Below are 22,027 nucleotides of genomic sequence, written 5' to 3'. Positions count from 1 at the left end.
TTCTGTGTATTTATTACCTGAAGTGGGAATTCTTCCTTTATTCTAATCTTACAGTTCACAATTGTGAAGCCTAACCTAACTGTTTTGGAGATTGGCTGCTGAAAGTAGGATTGTTGAATGGGTTTAACTGTCGAGGTTTGTCTGTAATGCTGTCTCCTTTATTTTTACCTTGGGAGGCAATTGCTGATGGTCACAGACTAAGGGATGCTAGGGATTCTTCTTTTACTCAAATTAGGCATGTCAATAACGTTCTTCAATGCTTGTGTATTCATTCGTTGTGGACCTTTTAGATTAGCAAAACCTTAGCGTCTCATCTGAGAGGGGGGGTGGTTGTGAAACTTGTGATCTCTAACCGGTGACACGTGTTAGCATTGGTAGAAAAGTTGTACCTTTGAATTGTGCTAACTGCTAATCGAAACTCCTATTTGGTTATGTATTTGTTTCAATTTGACTTTCAGCAGACCTCTTTAGGACACCCTTGGGGAAATGCACCGGGTGCCGTAGCGAATCAAGTAGTTCTTAGAATCATGCAGCTGTATCATCACCCATATTCATTGGACAGCCAAAAAGTAAGGCTGGCTTTGGAGGAGAAAGGCATTGATTACACATCCTTCCATGTGAATCCGATAACAGGCAAAAATTTGAGGCCTTCCTTCTTCAGAATGAACCCGACTGCAAGACTCCCTGTTTTCCAGAATGGTTCGCATGTCATCTTTGATACTATTGAAATCATTCAGTAAGTCTCATCCTATACTTACTACATGCTTGTTCTTCTTCCTGAAAAAGTCATGTCATGACAAATGTTTGTTTGATGCGATTTTCAACTGTTTTGGCATGTGATAATGAGAAATGTCCCATGTGGAGCTTAGAAGCTTCTCTAGCTAAGTATGCCAAATGGACGTATTTCTGGATTTCTGGTTTAATGAATGTATCTGTCGACAGGATGGTGTTGTGCTCTGTCATGCCGTGTTTTTTGCAGATCTATTAACTCGGAATCTTCTTTCTTTGTTTCTTTCTTTCTTCTGTCTGTCTTCATTCTCTTCTTTTGGCTAGGTTTGTCATGTATGTCTTATGGCTCCTATTATATCTTTGCACGAGTGACATCTGTCAAGTCTTCTCTTCTGATGGAAGTTTCTACATACCGTGCTGATCTGGAACAGAACCATGGTTATTGCTCGGCAATTTTAGCAAATAATAGCTGTAGGTTTCAGTGCGGATCCTGGATTAGTTGGTGTTTCCGTTTTCTCAGGGGTTTTGAATGAGCACTTCTTGCCATCTTTTTGCTTTTCCACAAAACAAAATACCACTTTGATTTCTGAAAATTGAAAGAATTTTGAATGACTATAAATGTCAAGAATTTTCTTCTTTGAAGATTGATGTGTAACATAACTGAAATTTGGAGTGCAACAGCTAAAGTTAAGCATGAGGCCAAAAGCGAAAACCACTTCCAAACTTTCCTATGTTGTCAATCTCTCATGGAGTGAGAATGGGGTCATTCTCATCAAGTTTAGTTTTTTTTTTTTTTAAGTTTCCTTTAAAATAATTGATAGAAGCTTGTGGAAGTTTATTACACTTTAGAAATATACAGGTACATAGAGAGAATTGCACTTGTCTCTGTTGGTAGCGATGGCATCGCCTTCAGCAGTGATGAAGTCATTAAGTGGATGCATAAAATACAGGAGTGGAATCCAAAGTTTTTCACATTATCCCACGTCCCTGAGAAGTATCGGCAAGCAGTGTCCAAGTTTTTAAGAAGAGTCTTGATTGCTCGGATGGCCGAGTCGCATGACCTGGCAAGTTCCTACCACCGTAAGCTAAAAGAGGCGTATGACACTGAAGAGAAGCTGAGAGACCCAGATGTTGTAAGGCGGAGCAAGGAACATCTAATCAGACTTCTTGATGAAATCGAGGACAAGTTGAATGAGACGGCTTATATTGCAGGGGAAGAGTTCAGCATGGCAGATGTGATGTTAATGCCCGTGCTAGCTCGTTTGGCACTCCTGAATTTGGAAGACGAGTATATAAACAGCAGGCCAAACATGGCCAAATACTGGAGTTTGGTTCAGCAAAGGCCTTCCTATAAAAAAGTGATAGGAAGATACTTTGGCAGCTGGAGGAAGTACAAGACCCTGGCTAAGACTTGGTGTTTCATACGGCTCAGGAGCACGCTGAAGAAGTATTAACTTCTTGCCGCTGTAGGAAGATCTCGAAACTGTAAATGAGGGTGGGGATAGTTTTAGTTGTGAATAGTCTATAGGCAAAATTTTCCTTTCAAATACGTCCTGTAACTTTTCCCTGTATAATTGAAAGGGATCTTTTCCTTTGTGTTGAAAGAGCAGGCAGTTGAATTTTTCATGGACTGGACTGCATTCTCTTCTGAATTCCCTTTGAGGTTGAAATAATTATGTAGAAACAAGCATGTTATGAAAATAATAAATTGTAAAGGTTCGATCTTTTCTGATTGCCGGTAGTGAATTTCATTGAGTTTGCAGTCTTAGAGCACAGTTCATCCACATTCTAGATCTTAAGATTCCCGACCTTAGGTAAAAGCTAGTGCATATCGTAAGGCAGAGTACTGCTACTGGTATTAGATATCAAGAGTCATAAGCAAAAAATGAGTTGATTGAAGCACTCCCATGGCAAACCGCAACGATCCTGTATCTGAGTCCGAGATAAGGAGCAAAGCTACACATCTTGCAAATAACTCGGACCAACAAACAGGCGAGGATGGGAGAGACAGAGCACTTCCTCTGGTTTCTCTATCAAGTGGCTCTACTTCCTGAAAGCTTTCTGAGATTGCAGTCCGTATCAGCTGCTCCGGCATAATTTTGGGAAGCAAGAAACTGCTTGGAAAGCTTGTTCCTGGCCAGTGAACGACAATTCGTTGGAGGATACTGCCATTCTTTCCCGAACCTGCAGGCCTGACGCTTGGTCTGGTTCTCCACATTAGTTTCCAGCTTACTCAAAGATGACAATGAATAGCGCAAGCTCTTGGTCTTCAGGGGACTTCACTAGCTAGCCCTATAAAATGGATCCCCAGAACACTAGACGCAAAGCAGGAACATCTTGTGCATCGTCCCTCAGCTTCCACACTGGAGCAACATTGTGATGCATCAGAGAATGGTTCTGAAATCACTCTAATCCCACAATCTGAAAACATCATATCCCTGCCAAAAATTGACAGGAAGCGACATCGATCCTGGACTTGAGGAAACACTATCCTTACTCGCTCACTAGTCTGGCAAAATCTATAAGACACTTCATGAAACATTGTCGGATTGAACCTAAGAATCTGACCTTGCTACCTCATGTGATGAAATTCGGTAATGTGACGCGCTCTTGAGCGCTCCTTACCTAATAATTTGTTATTAATTGACCGACTTAGCGCCAAATTCCTGGTACCAAGACTTTATTAACACATTTGCGTACCATTTTCTTTGCCTTTCCGTTGCTGAGAATTGTTACTCGAGCTGGAAAGAATACGAACAACTTGTTTTACTAAATGACTTGATATGCGCTCGTTGAAAAAATGTTTATGTTTAACTGGGATCCCACTCTTTCATAGGTACTATAAAAAAACTTGTCATGTGTCATGCCACATCACTTAGTAGCTGAGTTTTATATTTTCACTCTCTTGTGTATTTTAACTGATCTCGGTATGCAAGAGTTTCCTTCGGTATGTATAGTTGATCGACGGCAAGAACATATTAACTCGATCCTCCATTGTCCCGTGCTAATTGATTGTTGCATATAGACTCACTTTTTCTACGTGCCGATAAATTCCCATGTTACACAACACTGATGGTATCTAGTAGAGCAATGAACTGCATAAAGTATATGGTGGACAAGGTAGACAATGTATCCAAGTTCGTGGGACTGCCAACCTGAAGCACTAGGACATGTTCAAATACTCAAGCGCACGGTTCAAGACAAGGCACGTCAATTGCATCAATGCATACACATATCTTATTCCATATCTGCTATATATTTCGCATCGAGATTTTATAAGAGACTTCATGCATGGTGGTACAACAGCAAGCCCACAGGAGCGTAGACAGTCGTCTCAAGATAGGGGTTCTTAGAACCTTCGTTGTAGGTTTGGCTGGATCGGTTGCACACGGTAGGCGGCAGAGCCGAAGTCGGCCTTGATTCTTTGATGGTATTCATCGTTCCCAGCTCTAGCATTTTCGGCCATCATCATGTCTCTATGTTGCTGGAAAAAAAAAGATAAAAAAAACATTAGAGTAAAAATGAAGTTGGTTATGCATATAATAAGGGTCTAGTTAAATTAGATACATCTTCATTTTATATTGAGCTAGATACATCTTCCTTATTCATTGAGCAAATTCATCGGCACCTGGTCCATGATGAATTTACGAGCAGATCAGGTTTGTAAAACAAAACCAGTTCACCTTATATTTCTCGATGTAGTTCAGTGTGACGATGCGTATGTGAGTATGTGAACATCATGGCAAACTTACTTACCTGCAGTCTAGAATTCTTTAATTTTGCCGAGAACATGATCTCCTCAAATTGGTTATTTACACTTTCAGTAGTCATCACTTGTGTATCATGTTATGTAGTATTTCAAATCAGAATTGTATTATCAGTTGAAGCGGCATACTAGTATACAAGGCAAAACTGAACACCACAAGACTATAAATGTGCAGCGTGTGATAACTTGAATGCTCCCCTCTCGCGAATGAATTTGGACCAAGAATGATAAATAGGATTAAAGAATGGGAAATAAGGTGAATAAAAACCCTCATGGATACAAAACACATTGAAATATCAAATGGTATGGGGTGAAATTGAAATTTAGTTTTATCAGGTTGATAGTTCTACATGTAAAAATAAGACTATGATAAACGTGTAAACTGGCTATGCAATGAGACATCACTCATGCTGTAGATATGATATGTTCCAAGACATAATCTCACAATTTTACAGGGGAGACTATGTATGGAAGGAGATCACTCATGCTGTGGATGTGATATGTTCCAAGACATAATCTTATAGTTGGTCCAAGATTAACATGGATTGAAACACGCTTAACATGAAACACCTTCCGAGTTGTTTTTGTTGAAACTTGAAACTAGCGGTGGGTTAGTCCTTATTATGACATAGTTATGAATCTAATTTGAAATTATGATACTCTAATGAAAAAAAGTATCGTTTTACAAAACCTTTCAAATGAACACTGCATATTTGAAACTAATAACAAATTCTGTGCTGCAAGCCTGCAATAGTATTTCAGAGACAAGGTAGCTTTCTCAAGTTCATTAATAAGAACTTAGCTGTTAATACCATTTTATATGTATAATTTCCATATCAATGAAACGTACCCTATGACTTGCTCTCTCCAAATTTCGTAGTTTAATTTACCTTCTTGCCACATACATTTCGATTTAGTTTCGATGGGATGTAATCCATAGTTTCACTTGACTGATAATCGATTCTTCCTTGGACCTATGGCTAGTATTCGTGGTTATTAACATGTTCCATATAGAGACTATGAATACATAAGAAAGAAATACCGTACAACAAAAGATCCTTGGTTACGTGCTAAGGGCCAAAAAAACTAGTTTGCTTCCTGATATCCATGAACTGTAATGAAAAAGGAAATCCTTTTTCTAGCTAGTTTGTAGGAGAGCTGACACAGAAATAGAGAATCGGACCACCTATATATATATACATAATACACATGTAGGCAGGATCTCAAGGATAATAAACAAGAAACTCATCACCAAAGTCAAAAACACTCTTTGGGGGACCATGCAAATGAGGTTCATATCTTGGCCAAATTGACTGCGATGTTACATTCACCAAACTCAAACCCATTGAAAACCTAATCTTGATCGAGCTACGAGTTAGGCGTTCCGAATACTACCATATAAGAACACTCTTCTATTCTTTGAAATTGCTTGTGTATCTATAAATGCATGCTTATGCATCATCGAAGTCAATTATAAGTTGATGGAATTACCGCAAAAAAATGGAGCTCCTTAGTCTCCTCCTCCCGCTGCTTGTGCTGAAACAGAATTGGAAAAAAAAATGAACAGAGAAGTTAGAAAACACATCTTCTTTGATACTTATCCCCAAGAAAAGAGTTAGTAACGAGTTTGGATTGGAACTAACGTTTCTCCTGTGGGTCATGACAACCTCATCCTGCGACACAAAAGGAGGATTGATCAAGAAGGATGTCAGACGTAAATTATTCCATTGCGGTGAATATATTTTCACAATCAAAAAATTTTCTTGGGAGACTTGCCTTCTGGTCTCGGACACATGTGAGGCCATTTTCGAGACTGTCTTCTAGGATTATCAGCTCTCTATGGTTTAGTGATGTTATGTCTTCACCTTTCAGGTGCCTGTTTATAATATATCTCTATTAACGTTCTTTCATGACTAAATTTTTTTTAATTGAGAGAGAGAGAGAGAGAGAGAGAGAGAGAGAGAGGTGAACCTGAGCTGAATCTGCAAGTTATCGTTCTCCTTTTTGATCCTATCCAGTTCATTGCTCAGATTCTGAGAGATTTCACATGATTTTGGCAAAACCCTAGCTTTATTAGAATTCTTTCGGGGAAATTGAAATAATCAAGGGAAGGAGCCACATCTATGCCCATGCAAGAAACTGAGCTAGATACTGATTAATGTGCTTCTGATTTGAGAATGCATGTTTTGCATGGAAAACAAAAGGCACATAATAACCATTTAGTGCCAGATCTGTCATAAAAGCTCCCATCAAATCACAGTGAAATAATTTGAGTAAAGGGAAAAGGAAAGAAGGGGACAACATCCCAATTACAGATCGGCCATTAAGATGCATTCTTCTTGCTTCTAAGCAAGTTCTCTATCTGAAAAAACAGTGTCATTTCCTATCAGAAGTTTTCCTCCTTTGGACCTTTATTGGGAAAATACAAAATTAGCTAGGTTTGCAAAAGTTGCAAAGTAACCAACACATCAATAATGGGAAGATTAATCAAACCCACCTCATGCTTAGCATCCCAAAGCCTCTTCCCACACTGTGTGTGATACTGGTCCAATATATCAACCAATCTAAACCCCCAAAACAGAAGTGGAAAATGGTACAACATAAATCAGTTAAAAAACAATCAAAGTAGATCTTGTTCAAAAAAAAAAAAAAGCGAAAAAAGGAAAAGTAGACAGAGAATACATACGAGGTGTTAGAGCTGCAGTACTCATGCATCTTCCCAGAGCTACCAAAGATGATCACAGACACTTGAGCATCACACAGGACAGAGATCTCCTTAGCCTTCTTGATCAGCCCGTTCCTTCTCTTTGAGTAGGTCACCTGCCTGTTGTTTGAGTTCTCTATCCTCTTTATCTCGATCTTACCTCTCCCCATCTTTCTTTCTTCTTTCTGATAATTTCTTCTTTTCTCTGGGCCTTCCCTTTCTCTTTTGTTCTCTCTCTCCTGTTCACTTCTTTATCTGCTCTTGTTTGCAAAATGAAAGCTGAATAGCTGAATAGCAGAGATAGAGAGAGAGAGAGGGAAGCTGAAAAAAGGAGTGGTACAGAAGTAAAGAGAGAACATTCCATTTAGGGTTAAGGGGAACTGCGACTTTCCTTGGCACAGAAGAGAAGGTGAGAGGTTTCATGCTAAAGCCTACTGTTCTAGGGCTTTCTGGCTATTGGTTCTTCTCTTCCATGTCACCCTTGTGTGACCATCGGTCACATTCAGACATCCCACACTGACGTGAACGATTGATATTAAACGACGGATATTGGTTATGGTGTTCTCGTGTTCTGCTAACTGCAGCTACATCATATTGTCCTTTTTTTTCCCAAAAAATCAAGTTTGAACTTGTCAAAACTATGGACCAATCTTTGGGTGTCTTTCGTACACAACATACATTACACGAATAGGCTTCCTTACCAGTATTTTCTCCTTATGCAGTTTGTCTTACTGGACACGTGGCACCCTGCTTGACGAGAAATGTGGGGTCTCTCCTGTAGGGTTTCAGCGGGTGGAACAAAAAACCAAAATTGTCAAGTTCAATGCACCATCAAATTAGAAAATGTGCAGATTCTTATTGAACATAAGAGAGATGGGAGCAGCTTCTTAGGTGGGGCAAAAACATTACGCGACCCTTTTAATGAGCTTTTCATTCGTACCTAGCCTATGTTAACAAGATACTCTTTCTTTCTTTTTTTACATGCGAATGGTTTTGTGGGCTATATAGTGTAGGGTTCCCTTTGAACCTGTTGAAGTATAGCGAATATCATTTAATGATGTCACACACATCTTACTCTTAGAGCAAAACTTTGTACCTTGCATCAAATTGGGTTGTGTACTCCTTAAAGCACACTGCTATATAGAGGTAGAGGGTCTACAATTGAGTTCTTTATTACTATGGAATAAAGAGAGCTAGTGCACATATTGAATACACATTCCACGCCATAAGATGAGAGACAAATTAAAGGGATCGTTAGATTATGGTTATGGTTCGCATGCCCGGTGATGAGTGAAAGAGGATTGTGTTCATTGGGGTCAGTAATTCTCTTGTTCGTAACTTCTTGGCCGGAGTAATTCTCTTGTTAAAGTCGTTCTGCTTTGAATTTTTTGAAATGCCTCGAACGAATTATGTAACACAAGCATTCCGTGATGGACAATATTACGTTATCAACCCATTAAGTGTCTCGTTATGTCTTAAAGAAGATCACCAACACAACACCGCAATTAATCCACAAGAAATAGGATCACCTAATGAAGAAAGGCATGCCTTCTCATTGTTTAGGCTTAATCGAATAAATCAAATATGCCTATATATGTAACACATAAAATTGCTAAAATCGACTTTTATAACTGTTATGGGTCTAATAATTATTTTGTCACCATAGTCATCTCCTCCTCCTCCTCTCTCTCTCTCTCTCACATCTCAAACCCTAAGTCTGAGTCATGTACCAAACTAAAGTTTAATGCCATGCATCACTTAGCCACCCTACCTTTCTTCTCTCACCTAATACTTACGCTTCTATGCTGCCTAACTTTTTTTTTTTTTTGGTCTTTTCGGTAGTTAACTTTCAAGTTCTTGGTCTGTTTTATGTGGATGTCTGTCTTTAAGGGATAACTTTTGGTTTTTCTCCGTATGTTTGTGTTGATTCTCTTTTCCTTTTCCTTAGTAATTGTACTGTCCAATACTTACATTGGATTATTCTTGTTTGCATTTCGATGTTTACGAGTCAATTCCATGATTTTTCTTCTTCTTTTGCTAGTTTAAATCAAAGGGTGCATGTAGATCTGCTAATTATAAATCTTTCATAATATCATTAGGGGACTAACTAAGAACTGTTCGATCATGCATGCCAAATCAAATGCCATCATCTTATACACGCCCAAAGCAAATCTATACTAGTATACCCAAGGAAGAGAAATTGGCCCAAAAAGAGAAACGAAAAAAAAAAAGGAAGAGAGAGAGAGAGAGAGAGAGAGAGAGAGGATACAATTGTCCAAGCCAAGTTATATAGTGGCAGTTTAACAATACAGAGCTAATCAAGTGCAACAGTCTTCAGATTACTATAATCAAATAGCGATTAGGTCCATGGCCAATCACCCCCAAAATGCAATTTGGCAACATTCTTCTCTAAATCCTCTCCTGTAAATAAGGCTGAAGAGGCTGCACGCGAAAGGTGAAAGGCATGTGATGGTGAGACTTATAGTCCTGGAGTTGCTGTGGATTCCCCAGAAATGGCGAAAGACAAAACATTATAAATAAAAACAAAACCTTAGGCAGAATCGAAACCTTGAGGCTATAAGGAATTATTTGCGTTATGTATGGACATAGCAAGAGTTTATATCTTAAATTGAGGGGTGCACAAATTACATTGTTCTTTGATCACAGAGAAAACATTTCAGAATAAGCGGGATAAAATTTAGAAACCTTTCGGTATAATATAGTAGGAGCTCTCCTTTTTAGGGTAACAAAATTGATGGTTTACAAGTAATTTTTTAGTTGGATATCAACCACTTGGGCGACTGACCTTGTAACCGAGAGTCCACGGATCTTTTCCGAAAGCAATTAAACCATTTCGGACTCCAATTTTCATCACAATCGATATTTGCACTTATATACTAAGTAGTTATCTTCTTATGACATCTTAATTATATGTACTCTACATATAGGTTAGTTCTAATATTCTGGTGAAATTTTTGTGTGTATGAAATTTTTTTGGATAAAAGCTTCTAAACAAGGCGTTCGCTTAGATGGCAAGAGGGTTTACTCCCCCTCCTCGTAGTTTCCAAAAGTAAAGTCCCGAATGCACCGAGCTGAAGTGGGTGAGCCTGTCCTTTAGATCATCCGAGAAGGTGGGATACTAGCCGATATGCGTCAAAATAAGCCAAGACGAAACCATACTGTTAAATGGAATATAAATGAAAAAGCTTCTAAATGAAAAAAGGTCTTAGTTTCTTATATATATATATATATATATATATATATATATATATATATATATATATATAACTTCTCACTTTTTCAAATACTATAATAACCCTAAAAGACTAAACTTAAATATATATTTTTGAATAAAGGTAAAATTTAAAATTTAAAATGCTCGAATGCCTCCTTGGGGGTGGGGATGGGGCCTATAAACTTGCCCCGATGGGGTATACAAGGCGGATGTGGAAAACGATCAATCGTCTAAAGTGCAAGAAATGTATCTATTCATGATACAGATTGAAAGTTAGAGTAACGGTGAACAAATCAAAAATAAATTACGGACGGGATATGATAAATTCTTGTTGAGTTCTTAAATATATAACTACCATATTCTGATAGTTAAGAGTTTGGCAAGTTGCTTCTTGAACAAATGTTGCAGATCAACCTCAATAATTCCCTTTGAATGTTAAGGTGAAGAACGAAAAGCATGCCCATGTATGTTAAATAAATTTTGTTGGATCAACCACTGCCAGCAACAAATACATAATTAGATAGACACATAAGGGGCTTGAAAAGATTTGACCTCAAAATTTTCTACTTTGATACCATGCTAAGTTTTCCAGGGCTACAGCCGGCCAACTGTTCTAAAAACTTAATGAATGCGTGGTTTAATATTTAAATATTCCAACAATATATGTCGATGTATTATAAGGTTTCTCTAACTCTACTCGGTAATCTTGACTCTTCGTGCATCATAATTGAGAGAAGACCTCTCCCATCTATGTGATTTTGGGCTGAAATAATGGGGAAGTTGATAGATTACCTGCAAATAGTAATTGAGCTCCTTGTTCTCCTCCTCCAACATCTTGTGCTGGTGGATATGTAGTTCATACCAACATGCCCAAAAAAAAAAAAAGGGTACAATGCAAAAGTTGTTTAGTGAAAACATCATCAGGATGAACAAGCATCTCGATATAAACTTAATCGAGAGAATGTTCGAATTGGTAAAAGAAAAGTTCATGTTGGATATATAAATGCACATACATTCCTCCTGTGTGAGTTGATGACCTCCATCTGAAACAAAATTAGCAAGGAGAGTCAGAACACGTCTTGTTAGGCCAAATTTCAACAGTCCATGCACAAAAGTCGTGGGGCTTGCCTTTTGGTCTCGGACGTAAGCGACGCCATTCTCAAGAACATCCTCTAGAACAATAAGCTCTTTATGGTTCAAGGAATTTATGTCTTGTCCATTTAGGTGCCTGCGATATACGGACGAGTGAGCGGTTCGGGGGCGTCCAAAGGCTAAGGAAAGAAGAGAAAAGACCCACCTGAGTTTGATCTGCAGATTGTCGTTCTCCTTCTTCATTCTGTCGATTTCACTGTTGAGATTCTGAGAGTTCGCCAAAAAGAAACTCCAGTCGTTAGTGTGTTGGTTTCCAATCAAGAAAAAGTATGGCAGAGATAGAGTTGACTATAAGTATGTTAAAGGACTTATCCAAACAAGAACAAAAAGAACAGAATATACCCAAGAAGAAAACCAAACGGTCAACCTATGTATTATGGGATATATAGTTAAGGTTGCTAAACATTATTAGTCCACAGGAACGAAAAGCTCATTTGCAAGATCTGTTCTTGCCTCTAGGGATATCTTCTTGGTCCTCTTTCTGCAGCAGAAAAGAAATACCCAATATATGTCATTTGGTACTTTTAGATCCATGTTTGCTAGCATCCTTTTAAAACCCCATATATGTCATTTGGTACTTTTAAGTCTTGTTTCTTCTGCACAACAAGATATAGTTCTTGACAAGAAAAATGGAGCAAGGTGGGGAGAAAATGCCTATTTATAGATCTGCCCTCAAGATTCAAGATTCCTTTTTCTTGACACAAATGTGGCAAAGAAGAAGCAAACCAAACAATAAACATAGCTTTGTAAGATAAATTACCAAAAAAGAAAACAAAAAGCACCTCATGCTTAGCATCCCACAGCCTCTTTCCACACTGCCTGTGGTACTCATCCAGTATATCAGTCAACCTGCACAGAAACAAGAACTCTCATACGTACATACCTCAGTTTAGAGAGAGAGAGAGAAAGAGCATCACGTACTTTGCGGAAGGGGTGCAATATTCGTGCATCTTCTTGGAGCCACCAAAGATGATCAACGACACCTTAGCATTACACAGGACCGAGATCTCCTTGGCCTTCTTGACGAGCCCGTTCCTTCTCTTTGAGTAGGTCACCTGCCTGTTGTTGGCATTCTCTATCCTCTTGATCTCTATCTTCCCTCTCCCCATCCTTAGTCCAAGCTTTTCCCTCTTTCCTTCTTCTTCTTCTTCTAGTAGAGAGAGAGAGAGAGACAGAGAGATGAAGAGGCTTTCAAGAAGAGAGACGGAGAGACAGAGATCTGTCTTTCTTCTTAACGCATCTCTCTCTTCTTTAACCAGAGAGATATGGGGGCGGCTTTAAAGAAGAGAGAGACGAGGTAAGGAGGAAGAAGATGTCTTTTACGAGTTAGGAAGATGAGAGACTTTCTTGGGGAGAGTACAGTGAAGGGGAAGGCGTTTATGGAGTTGTGATAGGGACAAGCCAAAGCCAAACTTGCTATTTATATCTTTTGATGGGATGATGATGCTGCTGCCCCTGCTTCATGACCAACAGTCCTTTCTATATCCCTCCCCTCACTCTTTCACCGTCCTTTGTGGGATTTTTTTTCCCTTTTTCCTTCCTCTTTCTTTCCCCCAATTTCAATGAGAAATGATTACGAGACTTTTCTTAATTCACTGTGAGATTAAAATTCAGTTTTGGATCACAAAAACAAGAAGATAATTAGAAATTGCTGTAGATCCATTTTTTTCGAAAATTTGTGAGCTCTACCATTACGTGAACAAATCCCAATTTTCGATTTCAAGTGAATTGTGACAATCGATTTGACGTATTCGATAGATAATGTGTCCTACGTGATCAAACAGCAAAGATGCAAGTGGAAAATTCATATAAGTAACTCACACGCGTAATGGGAGAATCCTTTTCGTTCGTTTGACCGACTTGCTAGTAGTACATTCATATTAGTTTTTGTTGACATACGTTTATTTTTATCAAGGGTACTACTATAGGATATTAACGATGTAATTTTTTTTTAAATGTAATCGTTTGTATCGTTATGGACAAAATTAACGTTATCTATTTTCAGCATTAATGAGAATATTTAGGTATGCATTGTTGCGGATAATGAAAACATTCTACGCTGACTAATTTTTGTGAGCAACACGTTTATTATTTCAAGAAAAATGTGTTCCAAATCATTGATTTATCAGCGAAATAAGTCTCTCCAAAAGTAATTTCTTTTTTTTGTTTTTTCGGTCCTCGAAGAACTTGAAAATGTAAGGCAACTTTTTCAGTGCTGAAAAACGATGGTAGACCAAGGACTTTTCTTGGCTACAAATTCTAAATGATTTTCTATGTGTCGGCGCGCTTTTGACATGTTCTGAAAAGCTTCTAAGCGGTCCATATCAATAGAAGTCAAATTGCAAATGTGATTTGAAAAATGAAAAGGCAAGAAAATGTATCATAAAAAGTCATTTCAAAGAGGTCATGGGCCCAAATGGTACATGAAGCCCGATTGCGTCGACGAGGCAAAACGGGCGTAATCAAGCAATTCTATTCTTGACCCACCTGCCCACGTGGGCCGACCCAATTCCTCGTGGGCCTAATCAGTCTCAGGTGAAAGTTTAGAATAGATTTGTTTCGAGGGGAAACTTCGTAACAAGAAAATATTTTTCGAAAAATCAGTTCAAATAAAAAAAAAACATTCCCTCGTTTTCGGGCTAAAGAATTCATTTTTCTAACTTTAAGAATGTTTATTTTCTTTTATCGTACGTGATTTTCTCTAGATAATCAATTTTAGCAAATCAAATGCGCGAAAATCCACGAAACTAATTCGTGAAAGATTTTTTTCACTCAAATAAACACACATTTAGAATTTTTTTCTATGGTAAATCTCTGAGAAACAATAGTTTCTTGGCTGGATTTCAAGCCCAACTACGACCATTGATCAGCTTGCAGCATGTGTTACATGGAGTTCTCCTCCGATTTATGGCGATGGCTAGTCGTCAATACGTTACAATTGTGCGTGCAATTCGTGTCAAACATTAGAAGCATCTCGACTTTTGACAAAAGAACTGATGATTGACTTTAGACATTTGGTCAAAACACACTGTGCATATATCGGGTCGGTCCGGGTCGGGCCTATATCGTGTTTGGTTTGGTGCCATGTTCGTGTCTTCAAACGGATCGGGTGTTAGCCGTGCTATTCCGCTACGGTAAAAAGACGTGATTCAGTCCCCAAGACCATCGTCTCTCGACACTCTTCTCAGGTAATGGCAACGGTTCGACTTCCATTCAAGAAGATGTTCAAAATTTCTCACTGAATTGGATCTGTGCGAGCAAATTAAGGACCATTCTTCGCCATTTCGGTGTCGAGCATTCGTGTGTTTTGAATGGGCTACGGCTTTGTGGTGCGTCTCGTTTCTTCTCCAGCTGATTTAGCTTCCGTATCCAATCAAAGTGATCAGGACTCGCGGAAAAATGCGTTCTTTAGCTGTTTTACTTATGCAGAATTGATTACTGTGGGGGGTCTTCGTTGGGATTGGGCTTGAACAGCTTTTTCAAATTTGTCAATTTATGTGAATTGCTCACGAAGATTGCAATGGCATGCTAATGGTTCACCTTCGTCATACTGAACAGACTTGCTGACACCTGCTATCGCGCACGAAACAAAAACTTTGTTTCTTGATTTTTTGGATCTAAGATTGGTGTGGCTTCTGTGGGTGCTATCTCCCTCCATGCTAATAGTCCTCTGTATTTTCATTTTTGTGTGGTTGTTTGTATACAGTCCAATGGCAGGGTCAGGGAGTTCCATGGTATACTCCTTACCGCTGTTTACCATCGTTCTTTCCCTTCTAGAAATGTACAGAACGAAGTTGGCGTCATCGGAGCTGTTCACAATACTCGGAGGGTTCACTAGTTCTATCCTATTCCTTGTCCTGGTAACGGTGAGTCCTCATATTCTGTTTCACAGCCTTTATCATTATGATTTATTACTAGTGGGGATATACGGCTCAGTAATGATGTTGTCATTGTAATGTGTCCTTTCGTTGTAGTCCATCCAAGCTGCGATTGTACATAAGGAATCTGGTGGTAGTTAGTCAATCTCTTTATCTGCATTGATCACATGCTATTCGTGCAGTTCATTGGCAACTTCCAAGAATCGTGTGGCATGAGAACTGGTTGGGGCGCTGGTAAGTGTACTGTCATTTTGTTTCTCATGTGTTGTTTTTGCTTGCTTCGAACGTTACGAGTTCTGCTGAGAAACTGTCAGATTGGTTCCACTGCAAATTCCTGGTGCATATTATTACCTAGCATCTCTCTCTTGCCTTGCAAATGAACTTTGAATAGCATGCTTGTGTGGATTCATTTAGCAGATTAAACTTTTCTGCCTATTGGCTGGATGAGCGACTGTGTTGGGATTGATTTTGGATCATCAGCTTCTGGATATTTTATGATGATGAAATATGCATCAAACATGGTATATTAGGTTGCCATCAAAGTGATGTGGTTTATCTGGAGTTTAAAACTCGTCTTCCTGAATAGCTCTTCCACGTGTCTACTATAATATTCGGTGAAAGGAGGATATAAGGGGGGCTCTGTTGCACCCTGGACATGTTTTGGCGATATGCCCTCTGGGGAACTGTTAGACTAATGAATTGCAACACCTTTCTTACCAAATAATGCTTCTTGAGATGGTCATTGCGGCTCCTACATTATCTTCGACTTCACTTTGTTATGACTTCTCTAGAAGTTGACATCTGCTTTTCCTTATCAAACTGGCATGTGAGAATGACGTTCTCATCATTGGTTATTGCTGCACTGAGTGCACTCAATGCTCACCTGTTGCAAATTACACCTATTTTCCTCATGTTGCAAATATAAATTGTTCACATGGAAGTGGAACAAATGCATTCATTCGAGTCCATTTTTCTTTCTTTTTGCTTGCAGTTATATTGGCTGAAGCAGTAGCCCTCATTGCTGCCAGCACTGTCCACAGTGTGTATCACCACATTGTAATGCAACTATTACTAAGAAGATTGCACTCATTTAATCAGAAGCTCTTAGCATTGGTGTTATTTCTTATTTTCCAAGCTTTTCCAAAAGCATGACTTAACTACCGTGCTGGTTATGAAGTAAGGTGCCTTTCGTGGTCATGTTTATTTTAGAATCCAACTTTTCACAGCTCATGCATGCTAATGTTCTTCTGGGATCACCATACCCCTTTGCTAAATGTGATGTAGTTACACTTGACCTACATAATTAGTAAACAGTCCACATAAGTCCAATTGTGTTAGCTTAGAACATAAAATTCGGACTGTTGCAATCACAGATAATAAATAATGCTCAGTATTACATTGTAATCTTACCACATTAAATTAAAGTGAATGGGTTGGTATTGATCTATCCTTACTGAGATCCATGGTGTTTCTGGTTGAAGTCTTATCTTTTCCTACCCATTTTACCTTTTGTTTAAATAAGGAAAATCATTGAATGACCCCAAAAGAATGCTTTAAAGTATAATATGCCCCAAACTGAGAACTGACTACTCTACCATTACATACCACACATTATCGACAAATGATTCCCCTTTATGTTTCCATGACCAGACTGTGGATACTTCTGTGGTCATATGCTTTAGAGCCTTGGTTTAGTTCAGAGAGTCAATGTAGGTAAGTAGTAGTGCTACTATTGAGTTTTCCAAGTTTTTGTTTCAGCCTGTTGCTGACGTTTCCTGAGTGTTTCAATCAAGTCCAGTGTATTGTATCATTAGTTACTCAAGCTATTGAGCATGTATAAAACTATTAAAATATTTGTATCGGATGCTAAATATGATTTGGATCTCAACTGCATGCAGTCTTCTAACATGAAGACAAAAAAAAAAAAAAAGAGCTAACACTTCGTGCTTTCCTGCAGCTTCTTGTTCTCGGCTGGTCTGCTTTATGAAGTTAACAAGATTTCGGGGTCGATGCTTTCCAAAAGTGAATCCAAGACAAAGAGGCACTGAATTATTAACTCGACCATAAGATCACTCCTGCTCTCTAAGTTTTGTCAGTGTAGTGATTTCCAGTAGATGTACTAGATATCTGTTATTGTTATTGCAGATGTGATTGGCATTAGACGGAAACTCTTTCCGATTGTCCTCTTCCTTAAATCTTATTTTGGCAATAAAATGCGGTAGAGAGCACAATCCATGTCCGTCGCCAGAGTCATGGAGTCCCGTTTGAGCTTCTATCTGCATATTCTTGTCTTTCATATGCATCCTCTGTGGTGATGTAATTTCCGTTCTACAATTTTGCGATTGTTCCTCTGGAGTCTTGATTACTTGTATGCAACAGCAGAAATTTAAAATTGAGAAAGAAATCCTTTAGAGCGCTATAGATGTGCTAAACAAAATTTATGCATTGCACTGAGGCTTTTGTTACTGATTAGAGGCATAAGAGATTGATGTGCATCAATCCAGTTGAGTGGTGGAATGATGGAGAATCCTTCTCTCACCATGAGATTACAGAACGTAAAACAAAATTCAGGGTTGGCTCGTCAATCTGCACACAAGAATAAGAATTATGCTAGAACAATTGACATAAGTTCGATGCATTAAACTTATGAACATTAGCACTAGATTTTGCTATCGGACAAGCGATTTCCTCTAAACTCTCAGGAGCCACCACCTGATTGGAGGTCATCAAGGGAAAATGCAACCAAAATGAATTGGGATGGCAGTGTCATTCACTGCAATTTCTTGTTGTCCTGTACATCTGAATGAGGTTAGTAGCTGCAGATTACAATTCCAAGTATATGAATCATCTTCTAGATTGCCGCCTGATTCAAACATTCAATAGTCCGCGGCTCGAGCTCGACTTTCTTCCATCCCGTGCAGATGAAGTGACGCTTGAAAAAGATCGGAACGATTCATGGCTCAGCGGCAATGGTCTATCTGGCAATCTAGGTATGTCGGTGTCGCCTTCCAACATCTTCAAAGCCTCAGCAATTGTGGGTCTGAGAGCCACCATCACATGAGCGCATAGGATCCCCACATGAACAAACCTCTCCATGACCCCTCTTGGCCCTTCTTCCCTTATGGACTCGTCGAAAATTTCTTCCACGTTTCCTGATTTCACCTGCATCCATACCCAGTCCGTGATCAACAGAGGTCCCGGGTTCAGCTCCGACGTGTCGAGCACTTTCCTCCCGCTCATAACCTCGAGAATCACGACCCCGAAGCTGTAAACATCGCTCTTTTCAGTCAGCTGCCCGTAAAGAGCGTACTCCGGTGCAAGATATCCGTATGTCCCGGCGACCCGGGTCGTGAGATGAGATTGCCCTTCTCTGCTTTGCTTGGCTAGCCCAAAATCTGCCACTCTGGCATTCATGTCAGAGTCAAGAAGTATATTGGTGGCCTTTATGTCTCTGTGATAGATAGCTGGTTTGATTCCATAGTGCAAGTAAGCAAGCCCTTTTGCCACATCTAAGATTATATTCTTCCTCTGTGGCCAAGTTAGTGCATTCCTTTTCATGCCTGTTGATCCAAAGTTGGACAAGTTGTCACTCAGGCTTCCACTGGACATGTAGTCAAAAACCAGATACCTCCTTTTGCCCCGGAAGTCATCGCTGGTAACACAGCAACCTCTGAGAGAGAGAAGATTCCGATGCCTAATCTTACTTATGATCTCGACCTCGTTAGAGAACTCTTCGTCGCCCTCGGTGTCTATATCGAGCATCTGTTTCACCGCGACTGTAGCTCCGTCCGAGAGAGTTCCTTTATACACCATTCCGTGAGTGCCTTGGCCGATGAAGTTTACCTGTGAAAACCCGTTCGTGGCTCGCTCCAGCTCCGAGATCCGGAACCATTTTGCTCCGCTGTTTGGCAGCACGCTGCTCCTGAAGCTGTTGATAAATTCTTCGTGCGGGGCGTTTCGCTTCTTTTCTCGCTGCCTGTTTCTATGGAGGGCTATGACTGCAATTGCGAGAAGAACACCCATAAGTGCACCCAAGAATATTGCAACCAACTTCAATACGTTCTTCTCGCTCGAACGATCAGAATCTTTATTTGCTGTGCTGGATATTGGCAAACCGAGGATGCAATTGGCCGTCGTCTCATCTGTTGGCCCGAGCTCATTCACGATCCCGGCTGCATACAGAACCGTGAAGTAGAAACAGTCCGTGGAGTTAGGATCTAAACTCGACAACCGCGAAGACACCTGCAGTCCGGCTTCTACGCATTGACTACACCTCGTTCCGGTCAAGTCCCCCTTGCAAGAAGTATCGAGCGGGCTCATCGGCCCGACCCTGGCGGTCCAGTCCTGGACGGACGCGATCCCGTCGCAGCTCGAGGCGTTGACCACGAACCGGGCCGAGCTGTTGAAGCAGAGCGGGACCCAGGACGCTGGGACCGACCGAGCGGCGAGCCTCGTCCCGAACTCGGACAGGCAAGAGGACGAGGCGGTCAGGTTCGGGAGGCGGAACATGGAGGTCTCCCGGAGGTACTGAGCCAGCCCCACGCCGAAGAGGCTGAGCAGGGTCTGGCAACAGCCGTCCGATCCGGACAGGCACAGGGAGGAGTTCCACGGGAAGGTGTCGACGTACCCGAGGTCGATGGGACACGGCGACGATGAGGAGGACATAACAACAGGGGCGAGGGCATCGTGGACGGCGAGGAGGAGCAGGATGAAGGAGCAGAAAGAGAGGGTCTTGTCCATGGTGGCTCAGGACATTAATGGCGTGAAGAAAACCCAAGTCTGTTCCGATCTTAAACCGATAGTGGGAGAAGCATCAAAGGTGGGCTTGGGGAGGGGTGGTCAACATGCACGTTTTGCATCCGGGGAGTTTGACTATTGACTATAGTTTTAAAGCCGGTCAAAGCCGACGTGTGACGAATTATATATTGAAAAAGGTTACCACCTGGACTGACCCAAGGTGACCGCCCAATCAGAGGCCATTTCTATGAGGCTTCCCGTGTTGTCATGTGTTTAATTTTGACTATAGTCGTGATCAACAGTTGACCAAATAATTCACAAAGCGGCGGCCCGACCAACTTTTTCATTAGGGGAAAAAAAAAAAAACTTCTTTTGGATTAGGAATCAGAAAAGCACATGGTGAGCCTCGAGATGCACAAGGTAAATTAGAAGATTGGTTTGACCTTATAAGATAGTGGGAAAGGAGAAATTGATTCGTAATTCGGATTGGAGGGGCGACCTAAACCGCAAAGTTGGATATTCATATCGAATTATGCTTTTGCAGTTTGCACCATGTGTATCGTTTCTATTTATGTTAATCCAATGGTAGTATTATGAGTAATAGTGACCATTGGACTCTCTTCACAATTGTTTTTTCCCTTGTGCCGTGTGAAAATTACGAAAAAATTCTAGACTTATTATAACTATGCTAATCAATCTTAAACCTTTTTTTTTTTGTCGGTTGAGTCCTAACCTTTTGTATTAGTGTTAATTCAATCCTGTCGCCCAATTTTGATTTGAAATTGATGATATCGGTGCCGGTCGTCCTATGTGACTACGGCATTGACGTGAAATTTTTTATTTGTTACGTTTTTGTTTTTGTTTTTTTTGGTTAATGGCCGATAGAAGGTAGTCGGCCACTAGGCCTCGGCTAGCGGCCTCTTGTCGACCATTAACAAAAGAAAAAAAAAAGAGAAAATTCAAAAACATCAATTTTTTTAAATTCCATGTCATCGCTAGTAGTGTTGTGTGGGATAACTTGTGGACGGCCGATGACCATGTCATCAATTTTCAGCCAAAATTGGCTGGAAAGATTTAATTAGCACAAATGTAAAAAAGGCCTAGGACCGAATTAGAAAAAAAAAAATATTTGAGATTGAATTGATACAATTATAGTAGGTTTACGACTTTTTTTGATAATGTTTCTCTCGTGTGACAGGCCGATGAACTATGAAAGACCATGCTTTTCTTCGTCACATGGTGGGCGAACTTTCCTCCGACCATGCATGTAAGTAAGAATTCCAAACATGACATTGCTTACTTTAAATTTCAATTAAGTGCGAGTGAGGGCAATGCCTATAACTTGTAACTCGTTTATAGAAGGCATGGAATTTCCTCTAATGAGGGAAGGAGCCAGATGTAGCCCTATTTCGATTTATGGGCGAAAGAACACTTTCAAATGAACATAATATGGCATGTTTTTACTTTTCGTGGCCGGCAAGATAATATCCATTCGCTAAGAAATTGTTTGAACATACTTAGGTCCAGCTTCAGAACATAAAAAGCCCATAGAACGGGGATATAAAATCCACTTAGAAAGAGGGCTTTTTATATGATGGGCTTTGACAATCCAATCCACCACCTTATTTGTTTCTTTGTTGCAATGACCCACTCTTAAATCCGAAAAGAGACTCAACTGAACTCGGGCTCGATAAGTAGACTTACCTCCCACAAGAGCTTATCATAGCGCTACTTAGACAATTTATCAAGTAGATTGATTTATTTAGGTCGACCTTTCTTAGTCCGATTAGTTCTTTTTTCCCCTAAGACAACTCTTGAAAAGCTAC

General features: G+C 40.0%; 5 protein-coding genes across 6 annotated transcripts; 2 read left to right on the top strand and 3 right to left on the bottom strand.

Moving 5' to 3' along the window:
- The first annotated feature begins 509 nt into the window (after positions 1-509).
- Positions 510-2,440, top strand: LOC115751466 (glutathione S-transferase TCHQD). Its single transcript, XM_030689386.2, has 2 exons — positions 510-736; positions 1,589-2,440. Exons 1-2 carry the CDS (start codon positions 528-530, stop codon positions 2,181-2,183), a joined length of 804 nt encoding a protein of 267 aa, XP_030545246.1. The 5' UTR covers positions 510-527; the 3' UTR covers positions 2,184-2,440.
- Positions 2,441-3,807: 1,367 nt separating this feature from the next.
- LOC115751474 (agamous-like MADS-box protein MADS9) lies at positions 3,808-7,545 on the bottom strand. The gene is made up of 7 exons (XM_030689397.2): positions 7,182-7,545; positions 6,993-7,059; positions 6,467-6,528; positions 6,272-6,371; positions 6,139-6,168; positions 5,987-6,031; positions 3,808-4,213 (listed from the first exon to the last, which is right to left on the bottom strand). Exons 1-7 carry the CDS (start codon positions 7,367-7,369, stop codon positions 4,079-4,081), a joined length of 627 nt encoding a protein of 208 aa, XP_030545257.1. The 5' UTR covers positions 7,370-7,545; the 3' UTR covers positions 3,808-4,078.
- Positions 7,546-9,462: 1,917 nt separating this feature from the next.
- LOC115751477 (agamous-like MADS-box protein MADS9) lies at positions 9,463-12,831 on the bottom strand. Of its 2 annotated transcripts, none has more exons than XM_048275374.1 (7): positions 12,508-12,831; positions 12,369-12,435; positions 11,732-11,793; positions 11,563-11,662; positions 11,448-11,477; positions 11,227-11,274; positions 9,463-9,695 (listed from the first exon to the last, which is right to left on the bottom strand). In XM_048275374.1, the coding sequence occupies exons 1-7, from the start codon at positions 12,693-12,695 to the stop codon at positions 9,609-9,611; spliced, it is 582 nt and encodes a 193-aa protein (XP_048131331.1). In that variant the 5' UTR covers positions 12,696-12,831; the 3' UTR covers positions 9,463-9,608. The 2 variants fall into 2 exon arrangements, with proteins under 2 accessions (XP_048131331.1, XP_048131332.1); XM_048275375.1 differs by having other exon boundaries at positions 9,463-9,641.
- Positions 12,832-14,694: 1,863 nt separating this feature from the next.
- LOC115751460 (protein KRTCAP2 homolog) lies at positions 14,695-17,733 on the top strand. The gene is made up of 4 exons (XM_030689378.2): positions 14,695-15,452; positions 15,647-15,698; positions 16,456-16,520; positions 17,422-17,733. Exons 1-4 carry the CDS (start codon positions 15,243-15,245, stop codon positions 17,449-17,451), a joined length of 357 nt encoding a protein of 118 aa, XP_030545238.1. The 5' UTR covers positions 14,695-15,242; the 3' UTR covers positions 17,452-17,733.
- Positions 17,734-18,195: 462 nt separating this feature from the next.
- Positions 18,196-20,254, bottom strand: LOC115751402 (probable receptor-like protein kinase At1g11050). Its single transcript, XM_030689305.2, has one exon. It carries the CDS (start codon positions 20,202-20,204, stop codon positions 18,333-18,335), a length of 1,872 nt encoding a protein of 623 aa, XP_030545165.1. The 5' UTR covers positions 20,205-20,254; the 3' UTR covers positions 18,196-18,332.
- Between the last annotated feature and the right edge of the window lie 1,773 nt (positions 20,255-22,027).

Source organism: Rhodamnia argentea, chromosome 2, assembly GCF_020921035.1.
Source record: "Rhodamnia argentea isolate NSW1041297 chromosome 2, ASM2092103v1, whole genome shotgun sequence".
NCBI classification, from domain to species: Eukaryota; Viridiplantae; Streptophyta; class Magnoliopsida; order Myrtales; family Myrtaceae; genus Rhodamnia; species Rhodamnia argentea.
Note: the sequence above shows the minus strand (reverse complement) of the source record. Positions and strands in the feature narration are given on the sequence as shown.

Excerpts from the sequence above, each read along its gene's own strand:
- LOC115751466 (XM_030689386.2), top strand. The coding sequence starts at position 528 with ATGCAGCTGTATCATCACCCATATTCATTGGACAGCCAAAAAGTAAGG. Across the intron at positions 737-1,588 it reads GATACTATTGAAATCATTCA|GTACATAGAGAGAATTGCAC; the intron begins GTAAGTCTCATC and ends AGAAATATACAG.
- LOC115751477 (XM_048275374.1), bottom strand. The coding sequence starts at position 12,695 with ATGGGGAGAGGGAAGATAGAGATCAAGAGGATAGAGAATGCCAACAAC. Across the intron at positions 11,478-11,562 it reads CTTACGTCCGAGACCAAAAG|ATGGAGGTCATCAACTCACA; the intron begins GCAAGCCCCACG and ends ATTTTGTTTCAG. Across the intron at positions 9,696-11,226 it reads AGCTCAATTACTATTTGCAG|CAACTCCAGGACTATAAGTC; the intron begins GTAATCTATCAA and ends GGGAATCCACAG.
- LOC115751402 (XM_030689305.2), bottom strand. The coding sequence starts at position 20,204 with ATGGACAAGACCCTCTCTTTCTGCTCCTTCATCCTGCTCCTCCTCGCC.
- LOC115751460 (XM_030689378.2), top strand. The coding sequence starts at position 15,243 with ATGCTAATAGTCCTCTGTATTTTCATTTTTGTGTGGTTGTTTGTATAC. Across the intron at positions 15,699-16,455 it reads GAGAACTGGTTGGGGCGCTG|TTATATTGGCTGAAGCAGTA; the intron begins GTAAGTGTACTG and ends TTTTGCTTGCAG. Across the intron at positions 16,521-17,421 it reads ACAGTGTGTATCACCACATT|CTTCTTGTTCTCGGCTGGTC; the intron begins GTAATGCAACTA and ends GCTTTCCTGCAG.
- LOC115751474 (XM_030689397.2), bottom strand. The coding sequence starts at position 7,369 with ATGGGGAGAGGTAAGATCGAGATAAAGAGGATAGAGAACTCAAACAAC. Across the intron at positions 7,060-7,181 it reads TACTGCAGCTCTAACACCTC|ATTGGTTGATATATTGGACC; the intron begins GTATGTATTCTC and ends TTGGGGGTTTAG. Across the intron at positions 6,529-6,992 it reads TTTGGGATGCTAAGCATGAG|AATCTGAGCAATGAACTGGA; the intron begins GTGGGTTTGATT and ends GAAATCTCTCAG.